General features: G+C 33.7%; 1 protein-coding gene across 2 annotated transcripts; it reads right to left on the reverse strand.

Annotated features, from left to right (window-relative positions):
• Positions 1–842: 842 nt before the first annotated feature.
• LOC110659183 (uncharacterized) lies at positions 843–20,044 on the reverse strand. Of its 2 annotated transcripts, XM_021817045.2 has the most exons (5): positions 19,886–20,044; positions 19,226–19,325; positions 19,064–19,140; positions 1,481–3,312; positions 843–1,381 (listed from the first exon to the last, which is right to left on the reverse strand). In XM_021817045.2, exons 4-5 carry the CDS (start codon positions 3,207–3,209, stop codon positions 993–995), a joined length of 2,118 nt encoding a protein of 705 aa, XP_021672737.2. In that variant the 5' UTR covers positions 3,210–3,312; positions 19,064–19,140; positions 19,226–19,325; positions 19,886–20,044; the 3' UTR covers positions 843–992. The 2 variants fall into 2 exon arrangements, with proteins under 2 accessions (XP_021672737.2, XP_021672738.2); XM_021817046.2 differs by lacking the exons at positions 19,064–19,140; positions 19,226–19,325.
• Between the last annotated feature and the right edge of the window lie 5,941 nt (positions 20,045–25,985).

The raw sequence follows: 25,985 nt of genomic DNA on the forward strand, positions 1-25,985 counted from the left end.
TGTGATAGGTCGTTGAATAAACTTGCTCTTCGACCATGATTATATGTGGTTATCGGTTAGATCATCAACTAAGCATGTTTTTTAGTCAGGATTATGTGCATACACTGGATAGGCCATTGACTGAGCTTGCTTTCCAACCAGAATTTGGATTTAAGCGACCATTAATTAAGCTTATTCTCAATTCAGAATTATAAATTAAGTGGCTAAGATAGGAAATTAGCTTTCATATGTGTACTTGGTGCTCACGTGGTTTCCTGATAATTTATTTGTGCATATTGTTTGATTTCTTTGCTATGATATGAGGATGTGCCTTTCATTATCTGGACTGCATTAGATGCTAGATAGCTATAAAAGCTATTTTAGTGTTCAATATCCAACTTTATAAATCCAACACTAATTTCTTGTTCAACTGTTTTCTATTCAGGTGAAAATAAAAGCTTTTTTTCAACCCACCACTGTAGGCTATTTTCCTGCAAGCTGTATTACCTGTGTTTGGCATTGTTTTTAGAATTACTATTAAGAAAAATATATATATTTTTTAAATATATTAGCCCAAGAATATTCATAAATAATTTAATATTAAAATTATAAAATAACTTTTTACAAACTACTAACATCTAAAATGATATTCTTTATCTGAAAAGAAGTTTTAACTTTCCTACCATAATGCCAAATGGGTACTTGGTTCGTAATTTCTTAATACTATTGTTATGACTTTTTAAAACTGTACAGTGACATTAGATTGTGTTATGTTAGATTGTGTTATGTATATGGATGAAAATGAGGCAATTTAAAACCTGCAGAGAGATTTGTTTGGTTTCACTAGAGGAAGCTTCTATCCCTGGAAGGAAAAAGAGATGTATAGATTTCGAAGCAAACAAAATATGCAGCTAAAAGGATAAAAGAAACTCTAGTTATGAAGGGACTTCACGGTGTTTTCTTTTTTTTCTTTTTTTTTTTTTTTTGTTAATTTTAAATTACAGCTTTGCACTTTAACCCTCCCTTGCTTCAGTTTCATGATGTTCTTCCGCATTTACAGTAGCTTCAGTGCAGTCTGCCTCCATCCACTCTGAGCCACCATTTCTGGGTGCGGTCTCTAGTGCTTTGTCTACCACCCAATCATCCATCGGATCAATCTCCTCAGATACAAGGCCACTTTTAACACCTAATTTTGTGTTCTGCAAGTGCAAGTTATAGTGAACATATGCTAAATCATTCAATCGTTGTTGCTCAACATGGTTCCTCCCACTCATGAGAAGCCTCTCAGCCAAACTCCTCTTCAGCCCATATCTCAAAGCACCATCACAAGTTTGGCTCAGAATTCTTACAGCAAATTTTTGCAGCTCGGGATGTTGTTTCCCATAGGTAGACCACCACTGGGCTACATTCAGATTTACAGAAGGTACAGTTATGATTTTGGTCTTCAATTATCAACAAAAAATAACAAAAAGTATTCAAACAACAGCCAGATTAGCCTTACCTGGAGAAACATTGGTTCTTTTGCCAATTGCACTCCCCTCTTTGAAAGCACCTCGAGCATGTCTATACTCATCAAGTTGTAAAGATATTAGATCTTGTGTGTGCTGATCTGGTACCATACGAACAATACAGCATAACAGGCCAAAAGCAACCTCAGGATCACTGTAGAAATCAGTTGAATAAAATAGGCTTGGGTTTAAATAATAGCCTGCAGCATGTAGAGGGCTATGGAGATAGGTGTCCCAGATCTCGTCAATTATTTTCCAGAAAGGAATATATTGTGATTTCTTGTTTTTAAATTCTTCTCTAATTGTCTCCTTCGCTTGATCCATGGTCTCATATATGTAACCCACTTGAGGTTTATCAGCCTCAGCAATCAGACTCAGAACACGGAGCAGTGGCACAGTAGCCTTCAAGGTCATCTCAGCCCCAGTCCAGAAAGAAAGATCCTCCATCAAATGAGCCACTGTCATTCCCTCTGGAACGGAAGCCCAGACTGAGGTCCTCCACTCTGATGACACAAACATTTTCTTCAAGTTCTTCTTTTCTGATACAATATTCTCTAAGGTCAAGAAAGGCACAACAAACTTCATCTTGGATGGCTTTATCAAGTCATAGCTATGCGTATGATTTCTCATAAGCTTCAAAATCTCCCCACGTCCATAAATGAACTTTGTAATGATCTTGGCCTTGTCTAGTATCCCCCTGATGCCAACCAATGTCCCTATCTTTTCTAGAATGAGCTTAATGCAATGAGATGTGCTAACACTCCAGAACACCGTCCTACGCCTGTCCATAAACTGCTTGCCTACAGTTCCCACCCAGCCTGTCGTTGAACATGCTACAATTTGAACTACATTGTCAATCCCAACCTCCTCAATAGCTCTATCCAGTAATAACTGCAATGCATTTACATCATTGATAATAGCTGAAACATCAGCTGAATGAAGATAAATTGGACCTTCAGGGCATTCCACCACAAAACTAACCAGGTTTTGACCCTTCTCATTGACCCATCCATCCAACAAAATACTGCATCCAGTACTTGCCCATGAATGTCTAATCTTCTTCACATATTCTTGCATCTCTTTCACTTCATCCCAAAGAATCCACCCTTTCAACTCCAGAAGAGTAGGGATTGTCACCTGACCACAACCAAGAGTTGCATTTAGCATTCTTTCGAAGCTAGGAGAATTGGCAACACTAAAATCAATACCAGTTTCATAGAAAAATCTGCCAATGCTTTTTTTGACTTGGCCTGCTGATGCATCTTCTTTTAATTGGCCATTTATGGTTATTTTTGAATCTGGTCTTTTGTTAGGAACTGGAAAATGTTCTACCACATCATCTTCTACCACAGAATCATTCTCTAGCTGCTTTTTGCTTCCATAACCAGCAGTTTGACTGGCTTCAAACTTAAAATGCTTGACAACATTTGAGGTAGGCCACCCATTTCTCTTCCCTGGCAGATCTGGCTGACATATTTTTCCAACTTCCTTAGCAAGATTCTCTCTTTTCCTTTCTTCTAACATATTTCTAAATGATTCCTTAACATTTTCAGGAACTTTCTCACAAGGGACTACATCTTTCCGTACACCCCCTAAATGGCACTTGAGACGGAAGAAGCCACTGACTACTTTACCACAATAGTTGCATTGAACTCTAATCTTTTTCTTGTCAAGAGAAGTACCATGATCATGAATATTGATGGAGGACTCACCAGTAGACATTTTTCTACATTAGAAGGAAACAAGAAATGCCACAATTGCAAATTCTTAGCCAAGAGACCTCAGTACACCAATATCCAAGCTGGATGCTTTCAGCAAGCTTTGGCTGCCAATTCACACAAATGGTATTATTATATATGACAATCAAAGAAGAAACTTTTGAAGCACATAACACTGATCTAATGAATCATATTGGCCCCTTTTGCTCAAAATAGTGATATTCCAAATATCATATGTTCAGGAATTCAAGAATTCAAGTGAACAATCATTGTAAAACAAAAGGTAAAGATTTTGAAGAGAGAAATGACAAATCTATGTATGGTAGGACATAATTTAAAGTCTAGATTTCATTAGTTCCCAATACTTTGTTTTGTTAGAGAAGAACATTTGATGTGATAATGCCATTATATTGTCTCATCATCATTTAGGTAAATATAATGCTCATTACAAATAAAAATTTGTGTTACAGTATTCATTCAATTACCGACATCACTTCCATTACTGTCGTGAGTGAGGATAATTAAAAAAATAATTGTGAAAATCAAATATCCAAATCAAAATTTGAAAATTTGGGTAACCAAATTGATGGTTTCAGCTCTAGTTTTGTATCCAAAACACCTAGGCTAAGTTTGGTATGATTTAATCAAAATTATAATGTAATCGTAATTACATTACATATATTATTATGTTATTTGGTAACACAAAAAAATTTAATGTAATGGAATGGTAATTACATAATATAATTAATTATACTTAAAGTAGCAAAATGATCATTACATACAAAAATAAATGTAATCATAATTACTTATTTTAATTTTTTTTTCATTTATTGTCATCATTACCACCACTACCACTACTAGCACCGCCACTATTATCATCACCACCACCACTCTGCAACCACAATCGATATCACTACCACTTCACCACCGCTATTATCACTTAACTATTCTACCTCTACCACCACCTAGTTACTACCACCTAGTTCCTACCACCACCGCCACCTCACCTTGCCACCACCACTATCATCGCCGCCACCATCACCACCACTTAGCCGCCACCATAAATAAATAAATTAATTAATTAATCATTGCAACCACTATTATTTATTATTAACACTATAAATAAATTAAATATTAAAATCAAAATTATTATTATATTACACTAGTTATATTTTTATTTTACAACTAAACATAGGAATGTAATGACAATTACATTAAATTATATTACAACTTTGATTGTATTACATAATTGATTACATTACATTATATTACGCTCTACCAAACGTAACCTAAGAGTTTGATTAACCAGCTGAAAATATATGTTATAATTTAATATTTTAAGAATATTTAAGACAGATTAAAACTAATGCTTCTCTTTTCTTGTCAACATACTTTGCTTTGACATCTCTTCATTGTGATGCTTATTCCTATTAATTTTTAGTTGTTTTACTGTGTATATGATTTGTCGATTCTTATACTATTTGGGTGGGAGGCACTGAAAGAGTCGTATGCATCTAAGATAAGAGTTGCAGAGATGAGAATGTTAAGGTGGATGAGTGGCCATACTAGACTAGATAAAGTCCGTAATGAAAGTATTAGAGAAAAGGTAGGAGTGGTGTCAATTGAAGATAAGTTGAGAGAAGGGAGATTGAGGTGGTTTGGTCATGTGAAGCGTAGACATACGGAGGCTCCAGTTAGACAAGTAGAGCACATTAGGTTAGAGGATAGAAAGAAAAAAAGGGGTAGACCTAAATTGACTTGGAGGAGAGTAGTGCAACATGACTTAGAAGCATTACACATTTCTGAGGATTTAACCCAAAATCGTTCAGAGTGGAAAAAGCGAATCCATATAGCCGACCCCAAATTTTTGGGATAAAGGCTTAGTTTGAGTTTGAGTTTGAGTTTGAGTTTATGTGAAATTTTGATTAAATTATTACACAAACTTGGGCTACAAGAAAATCTTTTCCTTATGGAGCTTAAGAAATGATTCAAAGTATAAAACTCAATGTTAAATGGCCTAAAAAGTTTAATGTAGCCAATTAACTATGTGTTGTGTAACTATTTATTAAAAATTTTAGGTGCATGTACTTTTGAAAGAAATTTAGGGACTATTTGATATCAATTTTGTTTTTGTTGTTTAATTTTGAAAAATTATTTTTTGGAATACAAGTTAATGAATTGAAGATGGGAACAAAATCCCACAACAATAGTGCATGAAAATTATAAAAGGCACATGAATGTTGGCGAATTAAACTAAAAAGGCTTAGACCATTTTGATGGTGATGGGAAGCCCAGTACAATATGGAGGTTTGCCTGTTTGTTGATCTACACTCATGTACCCGTGATTCTCAACATGATATCAGAGCCTTCGATTCACTAGGGTTTCAGTATTGTTTTGTACTATTTACATCTACTGTTCTTTGTGCTTTTCCCTATTAGTGTCGACTAAGGATTTTTCAGTAACATTGATCGTCTTTCTTTCAAGCAACAGTCCTCCCTACTATTGTTTTGCTTTGTATAGTCGAACATGTCGGAACAAAAAAAATTTCAAACTCAAGCATTCAAATTAGCGTAACTAGAATGGGAAACTTGGGTGACAATCTTTCTCTTCAAATTATTCCTCTAAAGCTAGAAAGAATAAATTACCTTGCTAGGTCAAGGTCTCGTTTATTATGCATTCAAGGTCAAGGTTTCAAGGGTTACATCTTAGGAATACCTCAGGAGACAAACCCAAATCAGTTGTTACTAATTCAACTTTTAACCATTGAAAATTTTGAAAAATCTCTAATTATGTTGTGGTTTATCAACTCAATACAATCTTGAATTGCTCAAGGATATCTTCTGCTTGGTACGACTTGAAAATTTTGGAATTCTGCTGCTCAAACTTATTTAAAATTGGACAATGATACTCAAATATATGAGCCTTGTAAGAAGGTCCATAAAACGAAGCAAAGTGAGATGATTATATCAAAATATTTTGCTGAACTGTGTGGCTTATGGCAAGAACTCGATTATTACCAAGACTTCCAAGCATTATGTCCTAAAGATGCAACTCAATTTCAAAAATTGATGGAGAAAAAACATATCAATAACTTTCTCGCAAGATTGAAATTGATTACGATCAAATACAAGTTCAGGTACTTGGGAAAGATCCCTTTCCATCTTTAAGGCAAACTTATTATTTTGCGCAATAGAGGAGAGTCGATGAAGTGCTATATTGCATACTAGTTGATCAATCTAGTATTATACCAAATTCTCTGTGAACCAATTGAAATTGGTGATCATGGCATGTTGAAAAAGGATATCATTAAATGTGATTATTGTGGGAAATTGATATGAATTTAGAAGAACTACACCCTAAAAGATAGCTATTGAGGTTGGAGAGTCCAAGTCCATATATATCCCATTTTGAAATCACATACTTTCAATGTGGGACACAAGTTTCCTTGCAATGGGATCGTAACATTCCACCATGTTCCGCAAGCTAGCTTTGCGCAACTAGTCCCGAGTGAACACTGCTATTCTGGTGTCACCACTTGCGATGCACGATTGCAAATGGGAGACACAGTGGATGATTATGATACCATTGATGCAAACTTAAAAGAACCACACCCCAAAAGCTAATTGTCAAGGTTGGAGAACCCAAGTTATATACCCCATATTGAAATCTCATATTTCAATGTAGGACAAAAGTTTCCTTGTAATGGGATCGTAATAGATACAAGCTCTAACTCCTTTTTGAATAGCAATAAGAATATCAATATCATTTGTAAAAGGAGCAAAAATGGAAGAAGTAGAATAAGAAATAGAGTTTGAAGGAGACTTGCTATAATGTTCAAACAAGACTGAGTCTAAAGGTGTTGCTTGACTACATAGGACAGGCTAAATGGCTTTATCTGTTGCATTACCCTTTTATGACTACCTCTTTAAATTTGCCCTATCTAATCTACCAATTTTATTAATATCAACCTCTACTTCATTTTTCTTTTGTTTTTCTCACTATCATCAACTTTATTTTCACTCTCTTCCCCCTTACTAGAAATTAGACTAAAATTATGTATGGGTGCGAAGTTTAATGGTGACATATCTTCAACACTTTTCTCTCCTAAAAAAGGTAAATCATCCAATTTGACAATAGCCCTAAAGAACAATGCAACTACATGTGAAGCATCATATGTCTTATTACATGAAATGAAATGTGTCATCTTATAAAATGTATCCACTACTACGAAAATAGAATCATGCCCTCGAGCTGTTTTAGGTAACTCAAGGACAAAATTCATACTCACATCTTTCTAAGAGGTATGTGGAAGAGGAGTGTACAAACAAATGTTATGCTTCTTAGCATTAGCTAACTGACAAGTGCGATATTGTGAGATAATCCTAGCAACTTCTCTTTTCAATAAAGGCTAATAAAACCTATACTCAACAAGAGCAATAGTCTTATCCTTTCTAAAATGTCATTCTAATCCATCTACATGCAATTCCTATACTAGAAATTCTCAAAATGAAGTATAAAGAATGCCCAATTTAGTAGCCTTAAATAAATAACCATCATAAATAACAATATCAACAAAATCACGATGATTGCCTATATTCACTTCTTGAAAAATAACACCAAAATCAAGACAAGTATCATAATCACTTTTCATTCCATCAAAACCAATGGCATGTGCACCCATTTTAGGAAGAACGGTTACTATACAACTAAGTGCATCATTGTTCATTCTCAACACCAGAACGATGTTTAAGAAAAAATGAATACTTATTAAGAAACGATGTCTAGAATTCAATCTTTTCTGAGTTCAAATGTCTCAATGTTTGATGGTCAGGAAACAAAACAAATTCTTGTGACAACAAATAATACTGCCAATGATGAAGGGACTAGATTATAGCATAAAACTCCTTATCATAGGTGGAATACTTTTGTTTAGCCTAATTGAGTTTTTCACTAAATGTTATAGTATGACCTTCTTGACTCAAGACACCTCCAATGCCAACACCTAAAGTATCAAAAGCAATTTCAAAAACTTTATCAAAATTAGGATGCCCTAAAATAGGTGCTTCAGTTATTTTTAATTTAATTTCATCAAAAGCTTTAGCAACTGCTTTAGTTCAAAGAAACTCACATTTCTTAAGATAATCAGTAATAGAAGCCATAATTGAACTAAACCCTTTTATGAACCTCCTATAGAAAGCAGCCAATTCATGAAATTAAGAACCTCAGAAATTGTTTTACGTGCAGGCCACTCTATAATTACTCTTACCTTCTCAGAATTAGCTACTAGACCTTGTGCAGACATAATAAAACCTAAGAAAAGCACTTCAAATTGCATAAAAGAACACTTCTTAAGGTTAACATACAAATTTGCTTTCCTAAGAGTCACAAAAATCTTTTAAAGATGATCTAAATGTTCTTATTTAGATTTACTGTAGATCAAAATATCATTAAAATAAACTACCAAAAACTTACAGATGAAAGGTTGTAAGACATGATTCAGGACACGCATAAAAGAACTAGATGCATTGAATAATCCAAATAGCATCACTAATCATTCATACGATCCTTATTGAGTTTTAAAAGCAGTTTTTCATTCATCACCGAGCCTAATCCTAATTTGATGATATCCACTATGTAAGTCAATTTTAGAAAATAAAGAAAATCTTGCAAACAAGTCTAACATATCCTCAAGTCTAGGAATTAGGAACTTATATTCAATAGTGATCTTGTTTATGCCTCTACTAGCTAGACACATTCTCCAATAACCATCTCTCTTAGGTGTCAAGAGTGCAGGAATAACACAGGCTAAGACTATGCCTAACAAACTTGTCTTTTTTGTCACTCATATTCCTGCTCTCTCTAAACCTTCAGATAATCCTCCACAACTAGCAAGGATATTTAAGGTGGCTAGCCAATTTCTAGATAATATTTCTGATATTTTGTTAATGTCATCAAAACCATTTTCTCCTTTAGACTTTCCATTTTATTTCAATACAGAGAATCATCAGTCATCCTTTATTTTGAAGAGCTAAGCATAATGTGAACTAACAACTGCTTGGCGGCTCCATTATTAGGATCATATATATATATTTACAAAAGAATATATGCTCAAAGATAGCAAGGCTGTCCAAAGATGGAAGATCATGCTTCTTCTCAACTTCACACTTGCCTTGTATTGCCACAATAGGAAACGTCATTACACATTCACTATAGTAAACTTGTCAAATATCAGAGGAAATATGCTTTCTCCATTAAGATGTCCTCTAGCCTAAAAAATCTCTTGATCTCTACTAGTACAGATTCTAAAGAATTTTATTTTGAACCTTGACACGCTTGAACCTTAAGCAACTAGCAAACAACATAAAGTCTCAGCCACACATTTCTCCATTCTTAAAAGCCCCACGGTTCATTGCATCCTCTGTAAAATGATGAGGAGTTAGATAGACAAAATCACATATGGAATAATCAGTTCCTTTGCAGATAAAACCATTGTTAGTCAAATTCAAAATTACGACTCTTCTTCTCTATTTGTATTTCTATCATTGTACAAAAATGACAAACTCCACTTCCAAGAACCATGCTATCTTTTGGCATATATTCTTCTGCGAACATATACATGATCTTGATAATAGAGCTATCAAGCAGTTGTCAGTTCACATCAAGCTTACCTCTTCAAAAGAAAAGATAATTGATGATTCTCTGTATCGAAAGAAAAAGAGCAAGTCTAGAAAAGGAGAAAATGATTTTAATTATATTGACAAAATATCAGAAGCATTATTTGAAAATTGGCTGGCCATCCTAGCTATCAAGCAGTTGCTAGTTCACATCCTAGAAGATCATCGTGATTTTGTTATAAGCCTCCACAATCAGCAAAGACATTTAGGATGACCAGCCAATTTTTAGATAATACTTATGATATTTTGTCAATCTCATCAAAGTCGTTTTCTCCTTCATTAGACTTGCTCTTTTTTCTTTCGATATAGAGAATCATTAATCATTCTTTCTTTTGAAAAGCTAAGTTTGATGTGAACTAACAATTGCTTGATAGCTCCATTATTAGGATCATATATATGTTTGCAGAAGAATATATGCTAAAAGATAGCATGGGTCTTGGAAGTAGAGTTTGTCATTCTTGTATAATGAAAGAAATCCAAATGAAGAATAAGGATTGTAATTTGAATTTGACTAGCAAAAGTTTTATCTACAAAGGAACCAACTATTCCATTTGTGATTTTGTCTGTTTAGCTCCTTATCATTTTATAGAGAATACAATGAACCGTGAAACTTTTAAGAATGGAGAAATGTGTGGCTAAGACATTATGTTGTTTGCCAATTACTTAAGGTTCAAATATGCCATGCTTCAAAATAAACCTCTCCAGAATCTACACTGACAGAGATCAAGAGATTTTTATAGGCCAAAGGACATCTCAGTGGAGAAAACATATTTCTCTGATATTTGAAAAGTTGACAACAAGGAATGTGTAATGACATTTGCTATTGTGACAATACAAGGCAAGTGTGAAGTAAAGAAGAAACATGATCTTCCATCTTTGAGCACCCTTGCTATTTTTTAGCACCCCTGCTATTTTTGAGCACCCCTGCTATTTTTGAGTACATTCTTCTATGAACATATATATGATCCTGATAATGGAATTACCAAGCAGTTGACAGTTCACATCAAGCTTAGCTCTTCTAAACAAAGATGATTAATGATTCTCTGTATCAAAAGAACAATGGCAAGTCTAAAGGAGAAAACAGTTTTGATGATATTGACAAAATATCATAAGCATTATCTAAATATCAGCTGGCCACTCTAGATATCTTTGCTAGTTATGGATGCTTATTTGAAGGTTTTGAGAGAGCAGGAATATTAGTGACCAAATAGGCAAGCTGAACTTTTGACAAAAAGATTTGTTAGGCATAGTCTTAACCCATGCGCTGCTCCTACACTTTGGACACATAAGAAAGATGCGTGCGTGGATAGTAGAGCCATAAAGAAGATCACTGTTAAATATAGGTTCCTAATTCCTAGACTTGAGGATATGTTAGACTTGTTTGCACGATCTTGCGTGTTTTCTAAAATTGACTTGCATAGTATATATCATCAAATTAGGATTAGGCCAAATGATACATGAAAAACTGCTTTTAAAACCCAAGAAAGATCATACGAATAATTAGTGATGCCTTTTGGATTGTCTAATGCACCTAGTACTTTTATGCGTGTCATGAATCATGTCTTACAACCTTTAATTGGTAAGTTATTTGTAGTTTATTTTTATCATATTTTGATCTATAGTAAATCTAAAGAAGAGCATTTAGATCATCTTCGAAAGGTTTTTGTGACTCTTAGGAAAGCAAAATGAGCACTTGAATATGAATAACCTGTGGGGGAAGCATTTAAATCCAATCATCTAGAGGCATTGATCTTCATTAATAATTGCAACATGATCCTAAGGGCTATCATGTCTGCTTGTGGGGATGCAGACGACTATATGCGTACTTCTGAAGCTTCTCACTTAGCAAAAAAAACTTGATGAGAGGAGATTAATAGTTTGCCTTGGCCTAGGGAAGTTGGCCTAGGGAAGTTGAATTTTTCTACGGAGGGCCTCCTTGCCAGAGATTTTCTGGAATTAATCAATTTAATCAAGGCTCTTGGAGTAGGGCCTCATGTGAGATGATCTTAGCCTTCTTGTCTTTTGTTAATTTCTTCCGCCCTAATTTCTTCCTTCTAGAATGTAAGGAACTTTGTATGATTTAACAAAGGGCAAACATTTTGTTTAACTCTAGCTTCACTCATTGAGATGGGCTATCAGGTGAGGCTTAGAGTTCTAGAAGCCAGAGCTTATAGTGTTTTGCAATCTCTCAAACGTTCATTTGTCTGGGTTACTTCTCCAATGGAAATTTCCCTGAATGACTTGAACCAATTCATGTGTTTGTTGGACCAAAGCTTAAGGTTGCCTTATCTAGAGATTCCTAATGCGCTGTTACGAAAAGTACTGCAAATGGTGCTCCTTTTCGAGCATATACCGTTAGAGATACAATTGGGAACCTCCTTGCTATAGAGAACAAGACTTCTGTGGTGGCGGTGCTCTCTAGTAAAGCTCCAATGGTGGTAAACATGTGGTGGCAGCTGCTGGGTCCTCTTTCAAAGACTGTTTTCTCTGTTTTGTTTTGGGTTTCAAAGGTTTTTTTTTTAAATAAAAAAAAAAAGATAGCAAAAGTTTAAGAAGGCTTAAGTGGAAAATTTAATTGATTGAAATTGGACTAGAAATCAATTTCTTGTCTCTCTCCTAGTCAAGATGGAGTTCTTTCTTCTCCTCAAATTCCTGGTCATTCTTATTGAAATCTTCTCATGAGTCATCTTGGTCCATACTTGGCTTTTCAGGAGTTCTAAGGAATTGATCAGCGTTAGTTATCTGCTCCCTTACTGCATGTATTGATTCCTTCAACTTCTCTAATTTTTGTAGAAACAATTTCTCAAAATTTCCCAACTTCTACTTTAATTCTTCTTCTTGTCTTCTTAATCTTCAATCAAGAATTTCACTTTTGCCTAAAAGACTCTTTTCTTTCCAAGATTGTGTTCCCATGGTCTGATACTCTAATTGTGTCTTGTTTCCAAGAAAACTGAGAAAGGAACAAGAGCTTCAAGAAAACAAGAAAATCAAGAAAGAGTAGAGATCTTATTCATAGAAAGCAAAATAGAAACTCAGGGAAAGGAAAATTGAAGGGAAAATAAAGAAAATAGAAAAATAAAGAAAGAACCAGAAATTAACAGAAGAAGGAAATATGATTCAAGAAAGAAAGAAAGAAAGAAAGAAGATGAAGAAGAGACAGGATCTACCAAGAAGAAGAAAATAAAGGGAAACAAGGGAAGTGTTATAGGAAGTCAATCCTATAATTATGTACATAATATTCTTTCTTAATTAGTTAGCATAATTATTAGGATATCCTCCCAATTAGAATACTTAATTATAGGATTCTTTATATATAAGTACATTGTATCTCATTTAAGAAAATACACAGAAAATATTCTCTTCATGGTATCAGAGCTAGGTTTCCTAGCCTGAAATTTTTTTTTTTTTGAAAATTTTTTTTCTGTAATTCTTCTCCTCCGACAAGTGCTGTCTTCTATGAGAACTCAATAGAGTTATCACAGTGTCTCACCACCCATCTCAAGGGAAGGCCCAGGTGCTGATCGGCCACCCTTGGAAGTCCAATGACCGAACTTGAAGCGCGTAGCCTTCACGCACCATTCTTAAGTTCTAATCCCTATTCCACGCACCGGCGCGTGAACGCGCTTGTACCATTCTCTGGCGACGTCCGACAGTCGCGCCTCTTGTCCCAGGGTCGCCTCGACTTGATGATTCTAGTTCTGTGGTTCATTGTTCAATTTGGGGCATTTCTTTTAAATCTCAAATATTTCTCTCCTTCAGGCAGTTCACTGTTGAGCAATTTCAGGTTCTGTTTTTACGAAATTTTTTTGTTTCTAAGTTTTATTGAGTTTGTTTGAAGATTGGGACAGAGTTGGTTATTAATCTGTATTAGAATTTTGTTAATTTTGTCTAATGGCGAACAATAACGCTATTATTTCTAATGTGATTCCAATGATGACTAAAATCACGGAACACAAACTTAATGGTTCAAATTACCTGGAGTGGAGTAAGACCGTCAAGGCCTATTTATGAAGTATTGACAAGGATGATCATCTGAATAAAGATCCACCCATTGATGATACAAGGCAAGCTTGGCTTAGGGAAAATGCTCGGTTGTTTTTGCAACTTCGGAATTCAATTCATAATGAGGTAATTAGTTTAATTAATCACAGTGAATTTGTTAAGGAATTGATGGATTACTTAGATTTCTCATATTCTGGTAAATGAAATATATATCGTATTTATGATGTGTGCAAAGCATTCTATCGTGCTAAGAAGCAGGATAAGTCTCTCACGGCTTATTTTATAGAATTTAAGAGAGTATATGAAGAACTTAATGTCTTGTTGCCTTTTAACCCTAATGTGAAAGTCCAGCAGGCTTAACGAGAGCAGATGGCTATTATGAGTTTTCTTGCAGGTCTTCCTTCAGAATATCATACTGCTAAATCTCAAATCCCATCTAGCTCTGAAATTTCCTCTCTATAATTACTTTAGCTGATGGTTCTACTTCTTGTATCATGGGTTCTGGTACTGCAAACCCAACGTCATCTATTTCTTTATCATATGTTTTATGTCTACCTAAATTTTCATTTAATTTGCTTTCAGTTAGTAAACTTACTCGTGCCTTACATTGTTCGGTTTCCTTTTCTCCTGATTATTATTTGTTTCATGATCTTACGACGAAGCAAATTATTGGTAAAGGATATGAGTCCGATGGTCTCTACATCCTTAATAAATATGTACTGCGATCTCTTACTTGCTCCAACACCTTAACTCCGCTCGAAATTCATTGTCATTTGGGCCATCCCTCCCTGGCTACCTTGAAGAAGTTATGTCCTCAATTTCAGTCTTTGTCAGTCTTAGAGTGTGAGTCATGTCAATTTGCTAAACACCATCGTTTACCTTTTACACCTAAAGTCAATAAACAGGCTTTATCCCCTTTTGAGTTAGTTCATTTTGATATTTGGGTCCTTGTTCTATTACTTCTAAAACTGGTTTCAAGTATTTTGTTACATTTGTTGATGATTATTCACATGTTACTTGGTTATTTTTAAAGAAGAAAATAATTTAGAATTATTTTCTATTTTTTATGCCTTTTGTGCTGAGATTCAAACTCAATTTAATACTTCTGTGCGCTTATTGAGAAGTGATAATGCTAAGGAATATCTTTCTGGCAATTTTCAAGCCTATATGTCAAAAAAGAGCATTCTTCATCAAACATCTTGTGTTGATACTCCATCCCAAAATGGGGTTGCTGAAAAAAAATAATAGACATCTTCTTGAGGTAGCACGGGCACTCTTTTTTCAAATGAAGGTCCCTAAACAATTTTAGGATGATGCAGTTTCTACAGCTTGTTTCCTGATTAATCGTATGCCATCATTTGTGCTTAATGGTGACATTGCTTATACCATTTTTTTTCTTCTAAATCTTTGTTTCCTATTGAACCTCGTATCTTTAGTAGTACTTGTTTTATGAGAAATGTTCGTCCACAGGTTACTAAACTGAATTCCAAGTCTCTTAGATGTCTCTTCCTTGGCTATTCTCGACTTAAAAAATGGTATAAATATTTTTTTCCAACCCTTAATAGTTATATTGTGTCTATTGATGTTACCTTTTTTAAATCTACTCCATTCTTTCCTCCCTCTCCTAGTTATGAGAGTCAGGGGGAGGAAGATGATCCCTTAGTCTATTCTGTTCATCCAGTGTCAAGTCCTCAGCCAAGTCTTCATAATCCTCCTGCACCAGCACCTGCTCTACCTCATCGCCCACCTGTTGTTCATGTTTATTCCAAGAGATTGGAGACTCTTGACTTAGATCCTCCACCAGCTTCTTCATCAGAAGATCCAGTTTAATCTACTGCTCCTCAGTCTGACTTTGATCTTCCCATTCCTTTTCGCAAAGATAAGCGTCAATGTACTTATCCTATCTCTTCCTTTGTATGTTATGATCACTTGTCTCATTTATCTCGTTGTTTTGTTAGTTCTCTAGACCCTATTTCCATTCCTAAAACTATTGCTGAGGTATTGTCCCATTCTGGCTGGCGTGTAGCAATGGAAGAGGAAATGGTGGCTTTAGATACTAATGGTAATTGGGAATTAATGCATCTGCCTCCAGATAAGAAAGCTATTGGATGTAAATGGGTTTTTACAGTGAAAATGAACCCCGATGGTACTGTGGCTCGTCTCAAGACTCGCCTTTTAGCCAAAGGATATGCTCAGACTTATGGGACTGACTATTTTGACACTTTTTCTCCTGTTGCTAAACTAGCTTCTGTTCGCTTATTTATTTCCCTGGCAACTGGATATGATTGGCCTTTACATCAGTTGGATATCAAAAATACTTTCCTTCATGGTGATCTCCAGAATGAAGTTTATATGGAGCAACCACCAAGTTTTGTTGCTCAGGGGGAGCTAGGCAAAGTTCGTAGGCTTCAAAAATCCCTTTATGGCTTGAAACAGAGTCCTCGAGCTTGGTTTGGCAGATTTAGTGAGGTAGTTCAGCAGTTTGATATGCAAAAGAGCAAGTCTGATCATTCGATTTTTTTAGACATTCTAAAGCTGGACTAATCTTACTTATAGTATATGTTGATGATATTGCCATTACTGAAAATGACTCTGCAGGCATTTCTTCACTCAAGTCATTCCTTTAGACTCAGTTTTAAACAAAAGATTTGGGTTTATTGAAATATTTTTTAGGCATTGAAGTTTCAAGGTGTAAGAAAGGCATGTTCTTATCTTAGAGGAAGTATGTCCTTAATTTATTGGCGGAAACAAGTAAATTAGGGGTCAAACCATGCAGTGTACTAATGACTCCCAATCTTCACCTCACAGCAGGAGATGATGAACTATTTGAGGACCCTAAAATGTATAGGAGATTAGTTGGCAAACTTAATTATCTCACAGTAACTCGTCTAGATATTGCATATTCAGTTAGTATTGTAAGTTAATTTATGTCCTCTCCTACTGTTACCCATTGGAAAGTTTTGGGGCAAATTTTATGTTACTTGAAGGGTGCTCCAGGTCGTAATCTCTTATTTAACAATCATGGGCACTTAAATAGTGAGTGCTTTTTAGATGTTGATTGGACAGGTTCAAAGATTGATATAAGATCCATTACAGGATATTATATCTTTATTTGAGGAAACTTAGTATCTTGGAGAAGTAAGAAACAGACTGTAGTTTCTCGTTCGAGTGCTGAATCAGAATATCGAGCTATGGCCCAAGTTGTGTGTGAAGTTATGTGGACACATCAGTTATTAGAAGAAGTGGGTCTTGAGACCTCATCTCTTACTAAACTATGGTGTAACAATCAAGCCGCTCTTCATATTGCCTCAAATCTAGTGTTTCATGAGCGTACTAAGCACATTGAAATTTATTGTCATTTCCTTTGAGAAAAGATTCAACAGAAGATCATCTCAATAGGATATGTCAAAACCGAAGAGCAATTAGGAGATATCTTCACAAAAGCTTTGAATAGGGCTCGGGCTCGGGTTGACTACATTTGTAACAAGTTGAGCATGATTAATATCTATGCTCCAACTTCAGGGGGAGTGTTATAAAAAGTCAATCCTATAATTATGTACATAATATTCTTTCTTAATTAATTAGCATAATTATTGGGATATCTTCCTAATTAGAATACTTAATTATAAGATTCTTTGTATATAAATACCTTGTATCTCATTCAAACAAATACACGGAAAATATTCTCTTCAGGAAGAAACTTCAGGGGAAGAAGAAAGAAGAATTAAAGGACAAAGAGGGAAGAAATCTCAGGGAAGATGAAAGAAAAACCAGGAATTGAGGAGACTCCCATTCATCTACTCATAATTGCGACTTCAATAAGAAAGTTTGGAAGTAACCCCACCTCAGAACCAAGCTCTAATACCAATTGTTATGTATCAGTCTCAGATCAATCTCTCAATCTCAGAGATTGTGGTAGAACTCTAAAGAATTGAGAAATGGATTGGATGAGAAGAGAAACATATTGGATTAGAAGAGAAGATAGAATGCAGAGGAACATTTGTTGCTATTGATTCAGGAATAGAATGAATGAATATATATAAGGATTCTCCTTTTATACAAGAATAGTGCAACCGCTACTAACCAATTCTGTTATTATAAACTACTTCATTCCAAACTAACAACAGTTCCCTCCAAAACACTTCCTACCTAACTCTCCTATTGCTTATTACTATTTCTCCTATAGTATGTAATAGAAATCAGTCAAGGTGGTTCTTTTTGTTAGCAGATTCGTAAAAAGTGATAAAGCTTATGTTTTTTTTTTTAGCTTAATGGTGAAAAAAATTCCAAAAATCTCTACGTGGTTTTGCAATTTTGTCCAATCAATCAAAATTGGAAAAAAAAATATTATTTTAAAATGTTACTATTCAAATTATTTTTATTTAAATCATAATAAATGTTATTTTTAATTTCAATTTTGAATAATTTTGGCTGATTGCCCATAATTGCAATTAAGTTTTGAAATCAATTGCCAAAATTAAAAGTTTTGGATAAAATTTTAAAAGCATACAAAAGTTAAGGTTTTTTTTCCTTTTGCTTTCCTTTTTGTCCCTAAGCTTCTTGTTTTCTCTACCTCTTTTAATTTTTGTGCGTGTAACATAGACTAAGGAATTTAGTCCCAATACTTTTTGCTTTTAGCAAAAATACCCACAAACTCACACACACATACATTATAGAGCAAGAGAAAAAAAAAAAAAAAAAGCACAGGGATCTTACATGTTTCAGCAAGTGTGCCTATATCCAGGACAATTACCTGCTTTTTACACTATTGAAAGGAAAATATTGCATCCCTATTCATAATAACCTAATCCTTGTGCGCCCAAGCTTCTTAACACAAATAGGATTTACATAATCACCCCCAATAATAGCATTCTGTCACTCGCCATGGACCTCTCTCTAACAAATATGAGCCATAACTCAACAGCATTGGCTAAAAGCATTGGAATAACAAAGCCAATGGTTGGGTTGAATCTTGGGGTCAAATTTCTAAATCCAAGGTTTGATGACACTCACATAATTAGCTATGCCAATGGCTACATTGTTGAGTGTTGCAATATATACTAAAACTGACCTAATGGCAGTAGTTTATTGCATATTCTAGAAACACCAGAAGAACCACTGATTTAAATGTTCAAATAGAATTAGACAATTAGATAAACATCTAAAAAGAAGGTCACTCACTTCAAAAGTTGCACTTCACAGACTGCGCTTCTACAATGAGCCTTGTCTAGCACTAGATGAAGAAACTACCGCGTCATCTACATTGACACAACAGTAAATCTCAGTAATCTCAATTATGTTCAAAATCTAGATGCACTACTCGAAAAGATGATCCTCTCTTACTTCATTCAAACCAATAGATAAGCACTTCCATAGTGGGCCATGAGCGCAGCAGAATCTCTAATGGTCCTTTGTATTACCATTAGTTGTTAAGTAATTGATTCTGCAGAATTTCAATAACAAATTCAAATAGCTAAAAGATTATATATGTAACAAAACATGTCGGATAAAAAAAAAAAAAAAAAAAAAAGATATTTCAAAGTAGAAAAGAACAGTTCAAAACCCAGCAACTAAAACAGCTAAATCTACAGCAGCTAAGAATAATAGGACAGAAAAATACAGAAGCCTCACTTCAAGCCAACAATAACAAAACCTGAAATTATTGATTTTCCTCTATTATTTTGCATTTCTTTACCCTTTTGATCAAAGGCATCAACTTTCACAACCTAATCAAACTCAAGGATATCTCTTTGCATGCCATTTTTATTCACATACACAATTGAAAAAGAAAACCTTCAAATTAAAAACTAAAATCAATGGAAAACCTTAAAATAAAGAAGAATTAACATAAATTGCGTAAATTTGTAATAGAAACTGAGAACCAAAACAAAACCCAAATTCGCAGAGGACATGGAATTTGGTAATCGCAGCAAAAGCATTTGGATTCAGAATTCTAAAACCTTGAATTTGTCAGATTTATCCAAAAAAAAATACCTCACATACCTAGAGTAAGAGGGAAAGCAAGAGAAAGAGAAAGAGAACAACCCAGGTCAAACTACAAAACAGAGGAAAACAAGTTTCACTTTGGCTATAGCTTTGCAGTTTTTCTGTTACTGTGTGTTTCATACGCCCACGCGCACACAGGTATCCTTTCTTCACGAGTTCTTTTTTTTTTTTTTTCATGGAAAAGGCTAATGCACTAGCAGTTTTAAATTCAATATAAAGCTTTTCTCAAAAAATTCAGTATAAAGCTTAAAAAAATAATAAAATTTAAATTTTTTTAAATTAATTTTAAGGTTTAAACTTTATTTATTTTGTGAAAAATTTTACTATATTTTTAAATATTTATAATATTTAAAAATTTTATTAAAATATATATATATATATATATCATCGGTTTAGTATTTTAACTAAATAAAGGAAATTTTTTTTATGAAAAATTTTTTTTATAAAGTAATTTTCAGAAAAAAAAAATTTATATAAGTTATTTTTTATAACATAAACGAAATCTTAAATGCATGGGATATGTATAATTAGCCTTTTTTTTTAAGAACAAAATAACTAATGGCAATAATCTTTTTTTCTTTTAACAGCTTGGTGCAATTTTAGTCTCTAGAATTGAGGGATTTAATTTAAACTAATATAATAATTGAAAAAGTTTAAATTTCTTCTAAGAAAAAATATTTGCGAATTCGATTTAAGATGGAAAAAATATGTTAATTTAATTAAAAATAATAAATCTTCTATTCAAATTTAAATTGGACTATCCAAAACTAAATACAACCACCCAAATTATCATATGTTTAATTTATTAGGAAGAAGTTGCTTTTTCTTATGGGTATGAATTTGGAAAAGAAATGACATTGGATTGGTTGGTTTGAGCAACCTTTCCGATCCTCCATGATTATGAAACAAAAAAATTGACTTAAGAGAGATAATGTGAATTAAGAGAGTAATCTTAGAGTATTGTTATCTTTAAATATATAAGATAAAAATAAAAAAATCTACTAAAAGTAAAATTTACAATCCTAAGTAACGTGGTATACTTATCTTTTACAAATAAAGTGAAGATATTTTTATCTCAATTGATCAGACTGTACATTCAGATATTTTAAATGATATTGTATCAATACTAAATAAGAATATTTGGACTTTTATTTTATTAAATTATATCTTTTTTATACTATAACATACATATTTGAATAAATTATTATTAATAATTAAGTTAGTTACTAAATATGCAATTCAATATTTTATAACAAATATTAAAAAATTATAGAAACAAAATCATATCAATTTTAGACTACCAAATACACCAAAAGTTGCCATATATAATTACTACCTAACCATTTAAATACCACAATGAAGAAAAAAAAAAGCATATTCGCGCAATGTGCATTGCATGAGTTTACATTATTATTATTTTAATTTATTTTTTATATATAAAAATAATTATATTAGTAAAAATATTTTTATCCATTTTAAATATTATTTTGAACCTATTAATTTTGGATTACCAAATACTTCAAAAGCTACAATGTATAGTTATTACTAGCCATTTAAATAACACAATATAAATAAATTACAAATACCATACCCGCATAACACGCCTTCATGAGTTTATATTATTATTATTATTATTATTTTATTTTATTTTATCTTTTATACATATGAAGATAATTATATTAGCAAAATATTTTTATCTATTTTAGATATTGTTTTCATCATATAAATTTTGGACTACTAAATACATCGAAAAGCTACTATTTATAGTTACTACTAGCCATTTAAATACCACAATATAAAGAAATTACAAGTATCATACTAACGTAACACACGATGCGTGCGTTTATATTATTATTAATTTAATTTATATGAAGATAATTATATTTTATATTATTTTGATCATAAAGGTTTGGATGTTGTGAAATGAGTGATAATAGTAATTAGATTATGATTAAATATTTATGAATTTTTATCATGTTGAATCTTAAATAATTTTCTATTATGTATAGTTAAGAATTTCATATATGATTTTTTTTTTTTTGTCCCACATTTAGTTTGGAATAAGGTGTTTGTGCTATATATAAGATTTTGGTAAACTTTCTCCTTTGAGCTAGCTTTTGGATAGAGTTAGATCCGATCTATTTTCTCTACGTAGTATCAGAGCCTACTCTATTTCAATATTGGGCCACCCACAGATATATTTGCCTATAAACTTCATACTCTAGTTATGCATGTCTGAATGTGAGAGAGGTGTGTTGTCCCACATTAGTTTGGGATAAAGTATTTGTGCTATATATAAGACTTGAGTAAACCTTCTTCCTTTGAGTTGGCTTTTGGGATGAAGTCAAGTCTGGTCTATTTTCTCTATATTTTTATGTTGAATACTCAACTCAACTCAACTAAGCCTTTATCCCAAAAATTTATTGGGGTCGGTTATATGGATTCTCTTTTTCCACTATAAACGATTTTGGATTAAATCCTTGAAAATGTATAATGCTTTTACGTCATGTTGTACTACTCTCCTCCAAGTCAGTTTAGGTATACCCCTCTTTTCTTTCTATCTTCTAACCCAGTGTGCTCTACTTATCTAACTGAAGCCTCCGTATGTCTATGCTTCATACGACTAAATCATTTCAATCTCCTTTCTCTCAACTTATCCTTAATTAGCACCACTTCTACCTTTTCTCTAATACTCTCATTACGGACTTTATCTAGTCTAGTATGGCCACTCATCCACCTTAACATTCTCATCTCTGTAACTCTTATCTTAGACACATACGACTATTTCATTGCCCAACACTCACTACCATATAACATGGCCGGTCGTATGGCTGTACGGTAAAATTTTCCTTTCAACTTATTGGGAATCTTGCGATCACATAAAACTTCCGTGGCACGTCCCCACTTTAACCATTCGGCTTTAATCCTATGACTAACATCCTCCTCATCCCCCATGTACTTGAAGGATTGAGCCGGGATATTTAAAGTGATTACTTTTGAGCAATACCACTCCAACTAAACTAACTTCTTATCTATCACCAGTTCAGCCGTCACTAAACTTGCAATGCATGTATTCTGTCTTCGTTCTACTTAACTTAAAGCCCTTTGACTCTAGAATACTTCTCTAAAGCTCTAACTTTCTATTGACTCGTTCTCACATCTCATCTATCAGAACTATATCATCCGCAAGCATCATGCACCAAGGGATTAAAGGCAGTTTTGGGAAGCGTGGTTAGGGCCTTAGAGGTTGGATTTCGAAAAAATTTCTAGGATTCCATGCAAACATACAAGTATATTATGATCCTAGCCAACAACTAATGCCCTAAAGCATATCAAAACACTCTTTCAACATGCATTTGATATTCATTTTCCGTCAAGGATTGTTGATTAACTATTAATCAAACTAAACCCTAGCTTTAATAGGGATTGAAGAAAACTAACCTCAAGGGCGTTGAATCACACTTCTTACTCCCTTAGCTAGTCTCTAAGAGCTCCACTTGTAGCTTCTCAAGCTTGTCCACCACGAGTTACCACCATGATCACCTTTGCCAACCACTAACTATTAGGGTGTTTGCTTTAGGTGATATTTAATTTGATGTATTTAGGCTAGAAAACCTTTCTAATGATTTTGATTCAAAGGAAAACAAGTTTTTCCTTGTGAATCCATGGAAGAAAAACAAAAGGAAAGAGAAGCCCTCTTATTACCATCTAAGGTGAGAGAGGAAGAAGAAGAATGAACTTTCTTCTTATCTTTCATTTATATATAAGAGAAAAAAAAAACATTAAATGGTTGCCACATGTCATCATCCAATTCAATCTTACTTTTAAGATGTCTTAATCTCATTAATCCACTTGTCAAGTCAAGATTAAATCATCTAAATGTCATCTTCCATCACATGAAAGACAAATGGCACACATCAATAGGTGCCACATGTCACCATCTCATTGTGCCACATGTCACCATGTAAAATTGTTATTTTGCCCTTGTATTGAATTTTGAGTTCTTAACTCAAAATAGTAATTTCTCTCTCTATTTAATTTATGTCACATATAAATCAATTAATCTCCATTAATTAATTTCCCTATTAAATTCATATTTAAACTCTTTAAATATAAATTAAACTTTTATCATACATCCAATATTCAAGATTTGGTTTCAAGTCATGCTAGGGACTTTTGCAATCTTATTACAAACCAAATCTATTTAATTAATTAATTAAACTCTTTAATTAATCAATTAAATCATAATTAACTTGGTGGTTCACTTGTGTAGGTGTGTGACTTACTAAGCTCATTACTAACTGGTAATGATAAATGATATTAACTCTTAATATCATTAGAACTCTTCCATTCCACAAATGATTTCCCCAAATCATTTTAGGCATCTCATAGACCATGGTTGATACCTATCATAGCATGCCATGGCCACCCAATTAGCAATAAGAAATATCTTAAAATGAACCTTTAATCATACATCACCATGCACTAAAATCTTTCCGTATTATATCCTAATCCCATTAAGGGTCATGGTTGAGTCAAACCCCTTATTGTGGAATCTTATGCACTCATTTGAAATCTGACTCTTGACATATAAGACTTTACCATCAGGAAACACTTTTCCTGACAAAGTCATCCGTCCTAGCCAGTAACTTAATATTGTTAAGAACAGCTCAAATCTGCATAGAACTTTTAACCCTATTTACTCAAGGCTACAGATCCCCTTTTGACTGAACACCTGTCCCATCATATGACCAATCTGAGCCAACACACACAGAAATATCCATACACAGTATAGATATATAAGTGGTGTCAAACTCAAACTAGCCATATAAGAGACAATCGTGTCATCTCAGGTCTGAGGATTATATACACTAGTATGACACATATAACTTTTTATTGACTCGAGTAAATGCCATGTTCATTTAATCTATTCGACACAAGTTTGACCTACTTATCTCATAAATGCCTACTGTATTTATCCTGATATCTTATATCAGATGGCATGAGACTCACCATTCCATATACATCAGTATCTCATACTGATCAATAGAGATAAAAAGAGGTGACAGCTTTTTGGATATAATGTGCCCACCAAAATATCCTTCAGCTGCGAACTCTGATTTATAGCAAATATTCTATATATTCTGTCACTCATATTCTTATCTCATAAGAATAGAATATATAATATATTGCTAATGGACAATTTCAAATAAATATGTTATTAAATATACACAATATTTAAATGAAATGTTTATCGCCATTAAAATATTTACAATGTTACTTACAAGTTACAGGATCAGTACATGCTCTAGGGCACACATAACTAACAATCTCCCACTTGGCCTAAGGCCATTCAATACAGTATCTAAGCCCCATCTTCTCAAGATATTTGTCTAACTGTTGCTGTGTCATGGCCTTGGTCAGTGGATCAGTTGGGTCGTCAGCCGAAGCTATTTTCTACATGGCAATATCGCCTCTTCCAACTATCTCTCTGATAATATGAAATCGCCACTCTATGTGTTTCGATCGCTGGTGAGACCTAGGCTCCTTTGCTTGAGCAATGGCTCCATTGTTGTCACAATAGAGAGGAACTGCGAACTCAATGGAAGGAACCACTTCTAGTTCTAAAACGAACTTCTTGATCCAAATAGCCTCTTTTGCAGCATCACATGTAGCAACATATTCGACTTCAGTGGTGGAGTCTGCTGTAGTTGTCTGTTTGAAACTTTTCCAACAGACAGCGCCTTCATTACACAAAAATACAAACCCTGAGATAGACTTTTTATCATCAATATTTTATTAGAAATCAGAATCTGTAAATCCTTCTAGTTGAAGTTCACCTCCTCCATATATTAAGAATAAATCCTTAGTCCTTCTTAAGTATTTAAGGATATTCTTGACAGCTATCTAGTATTCCAAATCTGGATTGGATTGAAACCTGCTAGTCACACTAACAACGTAGGCAATATCAGGCCTAGTACACAACATGGCATACATTAGGCTTCCTATAGCCGAAGCATAAGGAATCTTGGCCATCTTTTCCCTTTCTTCAAGAGTCTTGGGAGACTGTTCCTTAGAAAGGTGAATCCCATGCCTA

Source organism: Hevea brasiliensis, chromosome 16, assembly GCF_030052815.1.
Source record: "Hevea brasiliensis isolate MT/VB/25A 57/8 chromosome 16, ASM3005281v1, whole genome shotgun sequence".
In the NCBI taxonomy this organism is placed as follows: Eukaryota; Viridiplantae; Streptophyta; class Magnoliopsida; order Malpighiales; family Euphorbiaceae; genus Hevea; species Hevea brasiliensis.

Coding starts and splice junctions, on each gene's coding strand:
- LOC110659183 (XM_021817046.2), bottom strand. CDS start 3,209: ATGTCTACTGGTGAGTCCTCCATCAATATTCATGATCATGGTACTTCT. Junction 1,382..1,480: donor AAGAACCAATGTTTCTCCAG/GTAAGGCTAATC, acceptor ATCTGAATGTAG/CCCAGTGGTGGTCTACCTAT.